General features: G+C 31.7%; 2 protein-coding genes across 4 annotated transcripts in view; one reads left to right on the forward strand and one right to left on the reverse strand.

Moving 5' to 3' along the window:
• Window positions 1-441: 441 nt before the first annotated feature.
• Window positions 442-14,773, reverse strand: LOC128168300 (mitotic spindle assembly checkpoint protein MAD1-like). 3 transcript variants are annotated; one of them, XM_052834515.1, is made up of 16 exons: window positions 14,322-14,552; window positions 11,924-12,111; window positions 11,447-11,607; window positions 11,093-11,275; window positions 10,771-10,895; window positions 10,521-10,602; window positions 10,200-10,330; window positions 8,218-8,332; window positions 6,560-6,618; window positions 5,112-5,198; window positions 4,646-4,790; window positions 4,283-4,474; window positions 4,072-4,136; window positions 2,715-2,805; window positions 2,089-2,505; window positions 442-1,421 (listed from the first exon to the last, which is right to left on the reverse strand). In XM_052834515.1, the coding sequence occupies exons 1-16, from the start codon at window positions 14,534-14,536 to the stop codon at window positions 1,263-1,265; spliced, it is 2,415 nt and encodes an 804-aa protein (XP_052690475.1). In that variant the 5' UTR covers window positions 14,537-14,552; the 3' UTR covers window positions 442-1,262. The 3 variants fall into 3 exon arrangements, with proteins under 3 accessions (XP_052690475.1, XP_052690477.1, XP_052690476.1); XM_052834517.1 differs by lacking the exon at window positions 14,322-14,552 and adding an exon at window positions 12,614-12,734; XM_052834516.1 differs by lacking the exon at window positions 14,322-14,552 and adding an exon at window positions 14,637-14,773 and having other exon boundaries at window positions 443-1,421.
• Window positions 14,774-14,843: 70 nt separating this feature from the next.
• The window catches only part of LOC128168299 (uncharacterized), a 35,653-nt gene continuing 32,199 nt past the window's right edge, over window positions 14,844-18,297 (forward strand). The window contains exons 1-2 of the mRNA XM_052834514.1: window positions 14,844-15,113; window positions 15,246-15,351. Of these exons, the coding sequence (XP_052690474.1) occupies window positions 15,021-15,113; window positions 15,246-15,351 (199 nt within the window). The 5' untranslated portion in view covers window positions 14,844-15,020. The remainder of the gene's footprint in view (window positions 15,114-15,245; window positions 15,352-18,297) is intronic.

The following is an 18,297-nucleotide window of genomic DNA, read 5'->3' on the forward strand; positions in this document are numbered from 1 at the left end:
TACAAAAAAAATCATATAAAATAATCAGAGGCCGATATAGGTGTCATTTTTGTATAATCATTTCTCAAAAATGATTCTTCATCAATCCATCAAATAATGCATTGGTGTGTCGAGCCACCTTCAGAAACGTTTACCTAGCCAGGTAAAAATTTATGAATTGTACTCTCTGTCAAGTTTGCATAAGTAGGGTTTTATCAGTTTTTCATTGAATTCAGCGATTTCAACTCAAATTACTTTCTATAATTGTTAAAGATTAATGCCATTTCACTTTACATTGCATAAAATGTGTTAAAAACAAGTATAAATCAAGAAATATTGGTAAAACCATGCATCACGTAACACTTATGTTATAACCGATAACTGTAAACTCTCTACATCATCCGTAAAATATTCCGGAATGCTCACAATGAGGTCATACGACAATCAAAAGACCTTAACACCTTTATTTTCTACATATTTAATAATAATCCATTCATCAACAAGAAATATATTTAGGTGGCCAACTTCGGTTTTCATTGCACAATCCAAAAACAACAGAAAAAATGAATCTAAAAGAAAATGAAACTGAAAAAATTTCAAATTGATAAAAAAGTGGATGCAGATTATGATTAACTAAATTAAAACAAAAATTAATTCTCCAATATATTCCTAACAAGCACATACCATTTCTATAGATTGTAACATTACTTCAAGTAAAACAGTTTATATAAACAATCATATTTTAATTTCACATTTATCATCACTTTTTGAATTTATCTCTCTTATAGTCTGTCCCAAGATATTTTTGTCACATATTTTCCTAAATTATTCGATATTTAGAAATGCCTCTTTGTTCAGATGATGTTCATTCAATAATATGAAAAAATCCCGAGATTTCTTCTTGAAACGAACCCTTTAGCTTGTCAGGTTTCAATACACACCTAAAGATAAAGAGTCTACAGGGATTTTCCATTGTTTAAGAGATGAAAATTGTGCGAGGTATTCCAAGTGACTTAATTAAGCTTTCGAATAGACAAAGATGTCAACATTCCCCATTATAAATCTCCGTAGGAATTGTGAATTTTTACAAGGGAAAAATGATAATGTGTGAATGAAGTTATCTTGAAAATTTTCTCCTTAATAATTTCAATTGCACTTCTTTCACAGGTATGTGTATTTTTATTAAAAATTGTCCAAATGTGCAGCATAAATATCTTGGGACAGACTTTGAATTAAAACGATAGTGCTGCAGTAGGCCTCCTTAAATGAATAAACACAAACATTTAACTAATATTCACAGTCTGACGACTGAACAAGTCTAACGTCACAGCACTTAGGAATGCTGGGATAGAGTTTCTTTTAGAGATGTATGTATCTATGTGATCCTGCAGTGTCTCAGCAAAATCTGTTGCTAAGAACTGAACCCCTCCACCTGGTGATTGCTACCGAAGAAAATAGGGGAAAACGAAGGTTAAACATGCAAATACATGTCCATACAGTCATACATGTTTATCACATAAATAGAAAAAGTTTATTATGAAAAAGACAAGAGGTCCATGGGCCACATCCCTTAATGAAGTCAATATACAAAATATCTAGACAATGTAGTAAAATAAATGTAGATCCTGTTTAAATAAAAATCAATTCTTTCTCCTGGACATTCTTATGTTTATAAATAAGTCCCTTTTCTAACAGGATGATTTTAAGGTCATTATGTCATATCACTAGTTGAGCAGTGCAGTTCTCAAAAAAATTCTAAACAATTGTTTATATTTGGGATATACACCTACATTAGACTCTGAACCCCTTGTGAGGTCGATAAATCGTTCAGGGGCCAAAGTCTTAACAATTTTAAAAAATCAGCAATATCTTAAAATGCTGGTGTATAAGTTAAACCATATATTATAACATTTCAGTTTTAGTGAATTATTAAAATGTTTTCCTTTATAAAATTGGATCCCCAATGTGGCTCCACCCTACTCCTCAAGATTTTGATTTTAACTTGAGCCTTCCACTCAGGTGAGCTTAAAAAAAGAATGTTCATTTATGGAAAAAAAATTTATACAAACACTTTATCAGAATAGAAGTTGAATCTGCCAAGAATAATACCTCAAACATGAAGAAGTCTTCTGGGGATTCTGCATACAGACTGGTGATTTTGTACTTGTTAGCACACGGCATGTCTATTTTATAGCCCATCAGTTGATAGCACACCTCACGGAGCTCCTGGCTAGTCTTTTTAAACACTTCCAACAACCGTTTATTTTTAAGTTCCTCTGTCTCCAGCATCTTCTTCATTTCCTCCACTTCCTTAGAGGGACAAGGAGCCTCAGACATTTTCTGCTCAACCTGAAAGGTTACGTCTTGAGCCTGCCCTTTGGATTCCTCTAAGACTTCCACTCTTTTTTTCAAACGCTCATTTTCTTCCCTTAGTTTGATCAGCTCCTCTGCTCTCTTCTTCTGAGCTAACGCTGCAGGGTTCATGGTGAAGTGTAAAACCTTTAGTTTGCTGGGATCATAGTCACCCTAAAACAGACAATTATTTGAATTAATATGATGTACTTGAATATGTTGATTTGCTTTTTTTGGCAATATCATGTAAATCTATCAAAGCCAGGATTTCATGTATTTGTAATAAGGTTAATGTTCAAGTAGCAAAAAGTTTAACAATAATTTGAGTTTTCTATGGTATAACTTATTATTAATAATGGACTTATATACCAGTATATTAATACCTGAAGATGCTTCTGTTCAATTCTTGCTTCCAAAGTGTATTTTTCTTCTGATGTTTTTTCTAATTCTTTTTCTAAAAATGCTATTCTTTCTCTAAAAGTGATGAAAAAAACATAGGTAATCACAGATTACAAAGCTCACCTTAATGAGGCATCACCTTTATGAGACCATTTTTATCATATCAAATGAAAATCATATTTAATGATCTTGGATATTCATGGATACTGTTTTGACAAAATATCTTATATCATATGTTAAATAAAAAAAATGTTTGATATTCATGTTTATTTCACAGGTATTGTAAAATACAATGTTTATCAATACACTAATATGATTTTTACCATTTTACCAATTTAGAATCTACAATAGCCAAGGATGCTTGCATAGTAACCCCACAAACTGTGGCAATTCAGTTCTTGAGAAAACGATTTTTAAACATTTTCCCTATATATTTCTATGTTTAACTTTGAACTCCTTCTGAGGCTAAAGTATTAGTCTGGGGGTCATGGCTTCTGCAATTCAGAATTTTCATAATTTACAGATACACATGTACTTGCATAGTAATTTCACAAACTGTAGCATTGTACTTCTTGAGAAGAAGATTTTTAAACATTTCCCCTAAATGTGCTATGAAAAACTTTGAACACTTTCTGGGGCCCTATTGTTTGTCCTGAGGTCATGGCTTTAACAACTTCACTATTTGAGGATCCCTGCATAGTAATCTTACACTATCTATACTCTTACACAGTCTAAACTGTAACATTGTACTTCTAAAAAAGGAGATTCTAAAAGTGGAATAACACATCATCACAAAATGGCTGACCGCTAATCAAAACGACATTTTGTTTTATTAAAAGGATTTTATGGACTGAAACATGTAACTTACTCCATGGCCGAGTGAATAAAGTGTCAGACTTGTGATCCGTATATCCCAAGTTCAAATCCCGCAGGGGCTTTTGTTGTTACCGGTACTTACTGGAATAATTATTTTAGATATTCATTTTTATTCCCCAAGCTGCAAATTTTTCGCTTATTTGACATTTGTACAGTTTATTTATCATTATATCTGTCATAATCAAAAAGTTCCAGTTAATTTGAGTGACTTTTTCAAGATGTGTTATTCCACCTTAAACATGTTTCCTATATATTTCTATGCTAGACTTTTAGACAATAAGTTAAAAATGTGAAAATTTTACAAAGACAGAAGGATAATGGACAACAGGTGATCAGAAAAGCTCGCTTGAACCTTCGGTTCAGGTGAGCTAACAAAACCTCTTCCAGATCCTTTTTTTTTTTTAAAGAAAACCAGCTGAAGTCTAGTACACATATCAGATTACAATCACATGTGCCATATATTACCTTAATTGTAATATGAGACTTTGGTCAGAGGTTTCCTGAGACTGGGAAACTCCACTGGAGGCTTTCTATTAATAAATTACAATGTCATATTTTAGAAAACTATACTATTTGCTCATCACCACCCCTCCCATACCCCCTCCAAAAAAATGGAGGAAAGACTACAGTCTATGGATATTTATCTGCTTTTTTTTTTTTTTTACCATGTTCTTACCTCAGTGATGTTTAATGTTATATCCTGGTTTGTTGGGACTTTGGAAATCTCCGTTTCCATAGACTCTATCTGTTTCCTGTAACTCTCAAGAATATCCTCCAGTTGCTGTATCCGTGAAGATGCTGTGGTAGAGATGTTCACTGTAACCTCACTTTGGTAAGAGTCAATCAAGCTCTTGTACATATCTCTTTCCTGATGTCAAAACAAAGCTTAGTCTTTAGATTTATCAAATTCAATTGGCCTGATAAAAAATCTCGGGCTAGTACCATTATACATTGTACTTGGATAATTGCTACAAAGATCTTCATAATGATAAATTTTTATCATACAATTGCAAGGAAAATCACACCTCTTATAATTTACCTTTGATATAAGGAGAAGCTTCCGCTGGAGTCTTTTGATAAACTGCATCTGTTGCTGAGTCTTTGTTTTCTCTGTGGTCAGCTGGGCAACCAAATTCTCCTGATTTTGTGAAGCTTTTTTTAATGCTTCTTCTTTTAAATGCACACTGTAAACATTGTCGTTTTATTGAACATCATTATTCAGAATAATAAAAATCCATCTTTCCCATAATTATAATACCTGCCAACCTTGTATAATTAAATGTTGGGTCATGACCTAATATTCAGGTGTTATGCGTTGGATCATTGCAGGCAACATAATTTTTTTTTTTTTTTTTTAGATCTTATCATGATATAAAAGCAATCTAGAATATAATTAAAAATATGGGTGAGCTTGCAGGAATGTAAATAACATTGATAAAAAAAATTATAAAATTAAACACAAGTATGTTAAGTTGAAATATCAATTGGTTTTCAAAAGCACTAACCTTGATTGTAATTCACCTTGCTTTTCCAACATAATAGCTTGGGATTCTTGGAGGTATTTTAATCTTTGGTTTAACTGTGATGGAGTTCTACACATAAAAAGTACTTGTAAATTTACAATTCAACTAAGTTTTACTTGAAATGTCTAGTTCGAAAGGTTTCATATACAATAAAACTCTGTTATAGCGAAGTCCTATGGACCAATGGATTTACTTTGTTATATCTGTAATTTGTTATATCATTATAACAAATTTGTAATAATAACTATAATGAATTCACTTCATGTTTTCTTTCACCAGACTAAAATTTTTGCTAATTGGGGCTTTAAATAAAAATACATTAATAATCAGATTGTGAATTGAAAAATTTATATGAAAATAAATTCATTCAAACTATCCTGTTAAATGGTAGTGCAAACTTTTTAGCTTTGTTAAGAAATTCGTTATAAAAGTGTTAAATTTCATCATTATTATTTACCTCTACGTGACCTAAAATAAGTTTGCTATATCATCCGAATCCGATGCATTTATCTCAGATGTTTTGATACCTAAAAATAATTATTTTTGGTATGATGTTTTTACCTTATGGATATATGTCATGAAGAATAATGAAATGATTATATATGTATGTGAAAAACAATTTTTTCATATGTTCCAGTATGGTTTAATTCTAATATAAGGATTTATAATAACAGTGTTTTTTTTAAACAATGGTATCAAAATGGTGTTAAAAATGTTGGTGATTTTTTTATCAAATATTGGTAAATTTTTTTTTATCAAAAAACATGTTTCAGCAAAAGTTCAATATTTCAAGAATATGTGTAATGCAGTACAATAGTATTATTACTGCTATTTCCAGTTTTTTGAAATGTATGTCATTGAACAGAAATGTTTATGAATTAAGAAATATGTGGTCCATATCTCTACCCTTTTTATCTTGAAAATATTTTACTATTTACGTTTTTGAAATAATTTGAAATATTGAAATAATTTAATTTTGAATAATATAATGCCATAAAGTTGAAGAAAGAGACTTATTACTTCTTGAATCTGCATGTTTCGTTAATGAATTTATGAACAGCAGCAAAAATTAAAATTCATTTTCTAAAAAGTAGTTAATACGTATGCTTCCAATGGAATATTATTGTTTAGTCAGGCAAGCTTTTTGAAAAGCTATTACTCTTATGACCATAACCTTGGCCTAGAGACTTTGTTCATGGTCAACACACACTTTAACCACATGCACTTTGTTGTTGAAGTATAAGCCAAACTGGACCAAGGGGAGGGAGTACTGGTATATGATCTGGACAAGAATTTTACACATAACTCTACTATGACATTAACCTAGGACCTCTAACATTGGTTAAAGTTAGCAAGTTGTGTCTAATCAAGCTGTGGCTCATGCTTATTAATAACTTTCTTTTGCAAATGTGTAATATTCAAAAGCATACTCAAGTGATCCATTTTCAGACTTGACCTCTTCCCACTTCATTAGTTTGTCCTTCAGTTCCTAAAGAAAAGCGCTGTTTTTATATATATATATATATATATATATATATATATATATATATATATATATATATATATATATATATATATATATATATATATATATATATATATATATATATATATATATGGCTCATATTCTACTTTGTTTTACTGTTAGTGAGCATTACAGTACTGTAAATTCCTTATCAAACATGAGGAATTACCAGTAATAACCACAAAAAAATGGGAAATACACATCTTGCTGATTTTGGAATCTGGAATCTCGCTTTTATTTTTGGACAGATGTATAATAAATGAAACTATGATAAAATTTTGATATATGCAATTTTATATTCTTGCAATTTGATGCAAAATGGTTGAATCCCGAAATTAAAACCTGTATGAAAAAAGGAATCTACAATTTTCAATTTTGTGCTTCTCTTTATTTAGTAATGTCAACATTGTACAAATTCATGAGTTTTTCAAAATTTAATGATAAATAAAAGATCTTTTTTAAGTTGTGAATAGCTGCAGGTCTGTAGCTCCCGGTCTGAAAAAGTTCGGATGGACGACCTTGGAGCTACAGTGCCTCCAATAGTAAAAATCTGCAATTTACAGCGCACAAAATTTTGTGCTAGTTTTAGACTGATTAACCTTATTTTCACACAAATTCTGTGGAAAAAATTAGCACAATTTTATTTTTCAGTCAATTTACTACTAATATTGGTACTTAACTTGCCTCAAACTTTCTCTGAAACACGCTAACTGACCTCAGAAATTGAAGTATGTTAGATTCACTGTCAAGATCTAGAGTCGCCATTTTGTATGTAAACAAACTGCACCACTTCACTTTGCAGGGCAGGTGATGGTATTTAAAACAAGAGTTTATATCTGTAGTTAAATGTCCGAGGAATTTTTTTAAAATAAAATACCGGTATTTGTATATAATTGTGTTCGGAAATAAGGTTCGTCAGCCCAAAACTGCCATAAAATGCATATTTTTACTATGGGAGGCATTGTAGCTCCCAGGTCTCAATTTTTTCAGACCGGGAGCTACAACCTACAGCTAAGTTGTGAAGAGAAAACAATTATAGCTTTTACTAAAAAATAAGGAAATACAAGAACCTGTTCACTCAGTTAAATAGATGTAAATAACACGTTGATAATGCACTGCAGAAATTGTCATTATCACCAGGCAATTACTTTAGATCTGTAAACGTTAATTTTTAAGTACTTCATGTTACAAAAATCTTGATCAACAGTTTCTTCATTTTTGGGGTGCATTTTATAAATAGGAACAGCAGTTTTTTCACCATTTTACACCAAACTTTAGGGGGTGCATGTTATACACAGGTGTGTGCTATACACTAGATTTTATGGTACTTATTAATTAGATAGAGTCTTTCCCCAAATATGATGATGAACAAAAGCAAAGATGATTTTACAGATATTATTGTTTCTTGAGAATGTATGAAATGGTCCTTTAATTACTACAAAATTTTTATAAATAATTTTAAAATAAATTTTAAAATATGAACAGCAAAACTATTACTTTCTTTTTATGAAACACTGCACATTTGCATCAATCTGGCCATTAAGTAGCCTATATCTATCTTACCTCATTTTCAGCTTCCAATACAGACAGTCTCTCACAGCGAAATTCATTTCTCTCCAATTTGTGCTTCATGTTCTCTACTTCTTCTTTTAATAAAGCATTGTTTTCTTGAGTTTCTCTGCATAAAATTTTTTTTCATTAAATTGTAATCAAATACCTGCCCAGCAGTCATCTATTAGAAATGTTAAGCATTTGAACGTGTACATCTATGGGTACGTGTTGGGCTACAAGTATGTTTACACGTACAATTACCAAAATTTGGTTATGTTTAATAAATTGTATGTACCGGTATATGCCTACATGTAAAATAATTATAATTACCCGGTAACATTTTTAACACATTCAGTTTACTCTAACTGTTAATGAAATGATTTAATGAATTTGCATGATGAAAACAGTCATCTTGAATTTATCGTCTGCTTTACATAAAACATTGTCTGATGTACACTTAGTCTACATTTTTATTAAAAGTTGCTACAAGTTTTAACATCCATGTACTTTTGATTCTACAAGTTATGTTCTACTTGTAGCATTACCAGTATGCAGTGTGCAGAAATTATGATCTAATACACATAAACCTAGGGGATTCTTCAAGTTACACATACTCATACACGTTTAAATTCTTAACCTCTCTATTCTTCCATCAAAATCAAGTATACTTAACAAATGAACAAAACACTTACAAAATGTACCGGTACCTCAATGTTTGAATCAATCCAACAGTAATCAAAATAACTTAGTATTTAAAACATCTAACAAAATACTCATCTGATCATATCAGAGGAACTTGAGTACACATATATGTATGAACTTAAAAATCTAAGCCATTAAATATGCTTTCAAAATAGGTTTTAAAAAAAACCTGAAATGAACTTTCTTTTTTTTTAAAAATAGGTTTTAAAATTACATCTGTCAATTTTCTGAAGCTTGGTTGCTTGCATGATGGAGATTTTGCTTATTTCGAAGTCCCTGTACAAGCGTAGATGTTTAAGTTGCAGTACTGGATTCAGAACGTCATACCTCGTGTAGATTATATTACTGTATTTTATAATACATACTTTTTTTTATAGAATATTAATTTGTGAAAAAGAAGTAGGTATTTCACAGCACAATGGAATTTTGAAACTTTTTTAACAGGTAAAGCATTGGCTATTGTAACCTTTATACAGAAATGCTACTTCTGTTTGTTTATTGCAGTATAAGGGGTTGTTAGAAATGCAATGTGTATTGTAGCACAGCCCAATAACGCTTCGCATGATTTCAGTTTTTTTCGTTTGAAGTGTTTTTTAATAATTGGAGTTTGAATCCCCTAAAGTACACGATTGAATATTTTTTGGTCAAAAATGATAATGTCATGTTAATTTAATTTTTTTTTTTTACATCTATTAGATTAATAAATAATAATTAACAAATCAATAAATTAAAAATATATATATAAAGTCAAAGCCAATGCTCTCAGAATGTAATATGGCATATATTTTGAAGCCAATATTTCATAAGGAAGTTGCTTTTTGCATCCTCTATAAAACTGTGATATATTTAGTCATCTAATTGTAGAAAATATTTTTGAATTATACATATCATCATCGGAAACCAACGGCCAGTCTTGCATATATTTACTCAGTAAATTGAGCTGTTTGAAGAAAACCACTATGCAGAGTGTCAACAATTTAAAAAAAAATTGTGTCAGAATCATTATCGTTTATTGAATTTTTTAGTACATTAAAATTTCCTTGCATATTTTTCCCTGCATTACAATGACAGTTTGGTCAAAAGTCTTGGTGGGTATTATACACTTGAACAACATTTTTTCACTTATTACACACAACTGTGTGTAACTGTCTATACTAGTTGTTTCTGCAAGCAGATACTTTGATTCGCAATTTCAAATGTGTACCTGTAGTATGGATTTTGGATACCAAAGTATTTGAAATTAAATATCATTTATTTCCTACCAGTACATATAAATTGCAATAAACATGAACCTCAGGTGCCCATTCTCCTGCTTTAACTTTTGAATTTCCTTCTCAAGACCAGACACAGAAACCAGTTTTTCCCTCATTGACCTGTTCACTATGGCATCCTCTTCTGATTGGCTGATCTTGTACTCAAGCTCCTACATAAAATCACCAAGAGCCATGGAATACAGAAGCTAACAGAATAAACTGGATAAAAATACATGTACTACTAAAAACTTCAATTTTCTTTCAAAACAGAGGTTGACCAATTGAAACAAAGCCCGACCTTTTTCATTATCAATTAAAAAACCAAAAGAAACAATATATTTTTTTGAAAATAGATTTTACCTTGATTTTAATTTCTGCTTTTTCAAATATTGCCTTGTAATGGTTAAGATCAGCAATTTTCACTTGCAAATCTTTTGCTGCACTGAAAACATCAGAAATACCATTTATCAAAAACTGCTACACATATCAAATAAATGTATACAGTAAGATATTACAAATCAATTGGTGAAACATGGCATTTTAGGAACACAAAACCTGGAAAGTATTACATTTATGTGCTATCACAATGAATGCAGTACTTTATATATACCTCTTCTGGAGCTCTAGTAGAGCCTTGGTTTCCTCCAGATCACTTTTTGTGTTTCTCTGTTTGGCTTCAACTTCAAACAGCTGATTCCTCAATTCACTTTGCTCAGCTGAGGCTATGTCTTTGGTCTAGAAAAGAACCTTACAATTGATAAAAAATAATATTAAGTATTATTACTTGTATTACCGGTATTTTGTACATGTATAAAATACACTTTTTTCTTATGCCAATTTCTAAACTCCAAACCACAGATTCAATCAAAATGTCATGCCCTATAATCATTACATGCACTAAAAAGAGATCTTCAACAAAACATTAAGAGGACCTGTTGCACTTCTTCCTGCAGTCTAAAGATGTCACTCTGCATGGCAGACATACTGTCATTGTAGTGCTTCTTTTTGTGGGCGAGCTCTGCTCTCAGCTCCTGGTTCTCGGCTGTCACTTGTTCCTCTCTGCCACACAACACCAACAGCTTGCTCTGAACCTCTCTCACCTTCTCTTCCAGTCTCTATAAGTTCAATCAATCACACTATCAAATTGATTAATCAGTTACAATATTTTAACAAAATGAAAATTTGGGGACATAAATATTCATGTGATGTACATGTATAACATTTTATAGTTTATCATTTTAATATGTATTCAAGGAGTTAAGTAAAACTAAAATTGTTCTGATTACCTCTTTCTCACTTTGAACGAATTCAAAATCCTTATCAAATTCAACTCTAGATCTTTTTCTCGAAGTTTGCTCAGACATCAGCTCACTTTTGAGTTTATTAATTTCACACATTGCTTTCTTCATCTCTATGTCTTTTAACATTTCATCTTTCTTTTCTCTCGCTGAAAAAAAATTTGAAAAGAAACATGAAAAAATATTAAGGACGAAAATCTTTTCCAGTTAACTGATTAATCAGTCGGAACAACATTAATGATTGTTAAAACAACATGTCACGCCTTTTCTGTTCAGCTTTTCATAAATCATTACTAAATTATACTAATATCACAATATAATAAATTTTCATTTCTTTATCATTTCTTGGGGGTATGTGGGACATAAAATGAATTGCTCTTTGACAAATTTCACTGCTAAAAAATTGAAGCATATCTATATCAGTAAATAAGTGGCAGAAAAAGAGCATGTCAACAGAAGATGTACCTAATAAGGAATTCCTAGAGAGAGATGAGCTCTCATAGGATAAACCAAGGTCTTCCGTAATATCTTGATCCAGATTGAATTGTAATCCACTTCCATTGTGCCTTGAGCCAGACAAGAACTGTTCAAAGTCCCGCTTCATTTTGATAACTGCAGTAGGTTCATCTGGTTTCTCCATTCTGAAAGTTTTCCTGAAAGACAATCAAAAGAGGCAAAACATCACTCACATGAATAACATGTAATGCTGGAACAAACATTATACATAAATATTTGAATATTCGTGACTGCTTTTTGATTCGTGCTTGAACATTCGTAGACGTCAATTACAAGGTATTAAGCATGTTTGATAGTTTATATGGTTATGTGATTGTATGTGTAGACTGTTTAAACACATTAATTTGAAGTTGATATTTAATGTAAAAGTATTCATTGAATATGGTGCACATTTATTTTTATGCAAATAATATTTAATGGGACTTAGACACGTTTTAAGTACAGCACAAGAATTGCTCCAAGGCCACAGTCTACACTATTAAGAATCAACAATATGTCAACATGCTTACATGTAAGTTATACCATATATCATATAGCATTTAAGTTTTTGATAATAATTAAGTTTAACACCCTCCTCTACTAAGTGGTCAAACCCTACCCCAGGGGATCATTATTTATACAAACATGAATCAACACTACCTGAAGATGTTTCCTCACAAGTTACAGCTTTTCTGTCCAAATGGTTTTTGAGAAGAATTTTCAAAAATTTCTATATAGATTCTTTTGTAAAAATTTGCCCTCCCCCCATTGTGGCTTAACCCTACCCCCATGGATAATGGTTTGAACCAGCCTAAATCTACACCACCTAAGGATTCCTTCACACAAGTTTAACCTTGTCTGGCTAAATGGATTTTGACAAGATTTTAAAAAAATTTCTCTTAATATATTCCTAGGTAAAAATTCAACCCTACATTGTGGCCCTACCCTACCCACAGGGATCATGATTTGAACAAACTTGAATCTAAACCACCTGAGGATGCTTTCACACAATTTTAAGATTTTCTGGTCAAATAGTCTTTAAGAAGATTTTTGAAAAAATACCAAAAAAATTTCAATAATGCCTAATCATCTCCTCCTTAAAGATGGCGTGATCCATCATTTTAAAAACTTGAATCCTCTTTACCCAATAATGTTTGTGCCAAATTTGGTTAAAATTAGCCCAGTGGTTCTGGAAAAGAAGTTGATAATGTAAAAAAAAATTACAGACAGATGAACAGACAGACAGACGCTGAACAAAAAGTGATCAGAAAAGCTCAATCAAGCTTTCAGCTCAGGTGAGCTAAAAAACCAATAACAATCTTAATTCTGGAAATTTCCTGATCATTTAAAATTAAAGAAAAAAGTATCAAGAAGAGGCCCATGGGCCACATCGTTCACCTGAACGAACATCAGTTCCTTGTTATATTCTATTTCGTAGCATATTGGCATATTGGCATGTTGGTTTTAGAAAAGAAGTATTGTAAAAAAGTTTAAAGGCCAAATCAAACTGCACTGTGTTAAATCTGCGCTTGGTCCAACGGTCATATCGTTTACATATTAGTGACTTCATGTACTACAGTGAAGTCGCCAATTCAGGGTCGTCTTGTGTGTGTTTTATGTCACTTTGTTTAAATTGAAGCAGAAAAAATAAATAAATGCATTGATCACAAACTATAGGCCATTCTATCTTTGATCATTAAACGATATTTGAAAATTAACATTTACAGACCTTCCGAGAAACAAAATTAGAAATTAAGCGCTTTTGAGATGGAGATTTTCACACATCCTTGACATGCTACTTTCATTATTTATGCTTCAGCATGGTTGATGTGAAAGTTGTGGGAGGGCGTTAATGGTTGAAAAATATTGCACAGGCATTCAGTTATATGTCACAAATTATTCAGAATGGTAACTGCTCAAATAAAGAATAAAAAAATTAAATTCAATTAAATGATCCATCCAGCTCAGATGTGATTTTGTTTGTCTTGTTTGTTATTTTTCTTTGAGTTTATTTTTCTTTTTGTGTCAATAAGGATATAATGACGATCGATCATTTCATTCTGAATCACGACTGTCATTTAAATTTAGAAATTGGTCCCTGTTACTTGGGTATCAGTAGTTATTAATATATGTTCTGATCGGCATTATTTGTTCAATGCTGCAAATTAATAAAAATGTGTTATGAGACATTCTACTACAGTTATTGCCAAGATCAAAGGGACATTATTCTCCAATATAGCCATATAGGTTGAAAATAAACAGAAAAAGGCTCGTCACCTATGTTACCTATAGAATATAGTTGTAGTCATTGTAACCAAATAAAATAAGAACCCCTGATAAACAGAAAAAGGCTCGTCACCTCTGTTACCTTTTGTCACCAATAGAATAGTAATGTAACCATTGTTGATGGATGAAATTAAACCATCCAGCGGAAAGAAAATAAACAGTTTTGTCAAAGGTTATGATACTTTTGTCACCAGAAAACAGTGCCTTGTTACTGGTTACATATGAAATAGGGTAAAAGTCAGGACTAATTTCTGGCCATAAAATTCTAACCTCTATAACTGATATATGCATATACATATACAGATATATGGAGAAGAGGGGGGTAGGGTCGGTGTTCGTCGGGTATATTATCTCATGGGTACAACTTGGGTGTAATTATGACATAATTATCACATACCAATAATTTTTCAAAAATGCACTCTCTGCAAAGTACTTTTAAAGTTTTGCTTAAAATGATTTCACATGGTTTTGCTTTCCTGCTCTGGCGAATTTTTAAAACACGGAAATGCTCAGTAGAAAGTAACAGCTGAACGGTTTTCATTGTGTATCCGGATTGTAAACACAACATGTTGTGAAGATATGCTATAATCGACTCTAATTGATAATTGCTTGCATTGTTTGTAAACCGTTCCTTTATCCTAAACTGCCCATTGTAAATTAAAATCCCACGAAAAGAAAAATTATACGTGATCACGTGACTTCAGCCATTATGCTAAGTTTAGGAATGTGTAAGGCAATGGGTTAACACAATCTTATTTTAGAGAAAACGGAGGTGCAAAAGATGCCTGGACAGGTGGAACGGTGGCTCGAAACGTTTATGTGTAAACAATATGCAGAGACTTTCGAGGCATATGGGTTTAAAACTCTTCAATCAGTAAGTTGTTCATGTTTTTTTAAAATCAAAATGGCGTCCTTTATTTTGCTACTGGTAAACTAAAGAAAATGAGAAAGCCTAAATTATTTTTTATTAATTCAATCTGTGAATCTAATACTAATACATTTTCAGCTTTGTCAGATTCAACTTCAACAATTGCAAATAATGGGAGTTGCACAAGAACACTGTGAGCAGATTTTGGACAATGTGGATATTCTCAGACAGTCAATATTGGGTGGTATGGTTCATTAATAATCCTTTCAAATATGACACAGTAATAAATGAAAGTATGATTTACCATGCATTTGTCCCACTGCATGTATTGGTATTTGTTATACATCTGTTATATAGGTCAGTGTTAAACAGGTTGGGAAGAAATTCCCCTATGATCGAGAGATAGTCTCGCTAAAGCGAGATCATCTCTCTTTAGTCTTTACAGTAATAAAAACACTCTTTTAAGTGCGAGATATTTATGATGTATTTCAAATAAATAAAAAATTCCAATTAAATTTGAAAAATCCGGGAAAGAAAAGCAATGTGAAGCAATTTTACTCTCCAAGACTCACCAATATCAGTGCTCCATTGCTGCAAATTAAAGAAAAATAGGATGAATTTTTTATCATTGAAATTGTGAGAATTCTTGCACTGAACATAAATTTTCCTCTTGAACGTATGTTTTTTCTTTTTATAAGACAAAAATTATCAGCATTGCTAGTTATGTAGATACATTTGGCACAATACATTTTAAAGCAGTTTGTTGATTGGGTGGAATAAGAAAATAAAACATGTGCTACAATTATTCAATGAATGAATCTATAGTTACTATATGAAAAATGGTTGTACCAGCCTTATTATTTACATCTATGGATAAAAAATATTTTTTAGAAAATTAAATAGTTTTTTTTTTTAAAGATAAAATTCAATGGGAAATCAAAAAATTCAATGGGAAATCAAAAAATTATGAGAGAAAATCGATAAACTACTTTTTATATAAAATGAATCAAATCAGATGGCGTGACATCTCAATGGTACAGCTCCAATAATGTCTGGAAATTTAAATTAAGCGATTGATATTTCTTGATTTATTCATTGTTCTGGGATTATTCAGTGAAAATAAATGCAACTTACAATTACATAATGCGAAGTCGTTTAATATAATATTTTGCATTATGCGACATATGATTTCAGACAGATTAATGAATAACTCTGTCTTTTTTCCCCTGAACCATGTGTGTTGTCTTGGTCTTTTATATGCATCATATAGCACCTGTATTTTCAGTATTGACGGAAGAGTCTGAATGACGAAGATTCATTGCGTTCAATTGTAGATAAGTCATACGAGAAAAATTCAAGTAAATAAGAACAACAACGTAAATATTTTACACTTTTTTTATTGGGGAAAAAAACCCAGATCAAATTGGGAAAAATCGGAAATTTTTACTGGGGGAAAGGGCCGATATTCAGACCCAAATGGGTGTAGAATAATCACTGACATTAGATGATTATTAATTAATTTGTTGTATAACATATCAGACCTCTCACACCCATTTTTGGTACTGGGGCCGGGGCCAATGGATTGGGAAAAATGCGACGTTTTGATAGAAATTGAGAATGTTTTTCCTTGCTTTATGTACAGTCCCCTGAACAAAAAACTAGGGTAGATCGATAGGATTTTTTAAAAATTATTTTTCAAAAAAAATTATTTTAAAAACTGGGAACATGTGTGTATAAATAATGAGAGGGAAAAAAGTTTATCCACAATGTGTAATACAAGTTTAAAAAGAAGATGTAAAATTTCCCAAAAGGTTTTTGTGTAATTACTATATGCCAAATGACAAAGAAAAAGAAATGAAACAGTTTTCTATAGAATTTTAAAAAAGTTATCTTATTTGTATTAATGTAAAATTTAAACTATTTTTGTATTTATACCTTTTACAGATAAATGTTTCTTGATTGTGTTAGCTCAATGACAATATTTAATCAGTCTCTGTACTTCTGTGTATTTGGGGTATAGTCCAACCCTTTGACCCACTTACAACCGTTTTGTAGAGGATCTGTTTAGACAAACATTTCTATAAAAATGTTAAAGGCCGAGAGTGACCTAGAAAATTTTACACCCCTACAGCAATTAAGCCGATATGGCAAGAGGGGCAGGGCTTACTCAGAAGCAGTTTAAATTTAGAACTTGTTATCAGCATTGCTTGCATCCTACACGTGCTCCTTTGTAGCAGACGAAACTGATAAGATTTCAGTGCAGTTATTGTTTAATACACTCTACAATTATACATCTTATTTTAAAGAGAAAACAAAGACTTTTAAAGTTTGTTAATTTTTAAATACAGAGAGCTCTCAGGACACACATTTTAATATAGAACAGCCATTTGTCTCTTCCATATCCCCTCTCTATAATGATATGTTGGGGCCTTATAAACCTTTTTTCCCTTTCTACTGCGTGGTGCATTTGGTCTCACTGGATTCCAAACGGAAGTAAAGGCTCTGTCCACATTTTCATTCCAGTGACAGACAGCCAGAAATGATCTTGTTCTGTAGGCTTGGTCACCGAATGCTATCCTTTTATCTTGGAACATATTCATAGTGTTATTAAAACTTTCTACATAGTATGTGTCCTTAGCTAAAACATAATCCTCTGGATATTTGTAGAGGTTGGAACCTGTTATGACACCTAGCAGTAATTTTTCTGAGAATTTGTCTGCAATGACCAGTCTTGATGGTTCGTAATTTTTGTCCTTCTTACATCTCGAAGAATGATGACACTCAGAATGGTTATTTTTGTAGTGTTCAACTATGTTCACTAAGAGCTTTTTCAGTTTTTCTGGATTTTGCTCACAGTTTCTTAGTGCCCAGTGGCAGTGGGTTGCAACAGGTTCTATTTTGTCGTAAAGGTGTTCAGACCAATTTTTACCTTTTAAATACGCTGGTCCACTTGAAATTTTTTTCATTTTTTCTTTGATTGGTTTCACTCCGTGCCAGGAATCGTTTTGATTAACCGGGCCTCGCAAATCTTTGACAAATTTGTTAATGGATAGGTTTCTGTCATGAATGTGGACGTTAATGGCTATTCCTTGATCTTCTAGATATTTATAAATTCCCTCTGTTCCAATTTTTTCATGTCTCTGTGAGACGATGTCATCTTGTTTGGTCACATTTTCACACTTGATGACTC

This window comes from Crassostrea angulata, chromosome 10, assembly GCF_025612915.1.
Source record: "Crassostrea angulata isolate pt1a10 chromosome 10, ASM2561291v2, whole genome shotgun sequence".
NCBI lineage: Eukaryota > Metazoa > Mollusca > Bivalvia > Ostreida > Ostreidae > Magallana > Magallana angulata.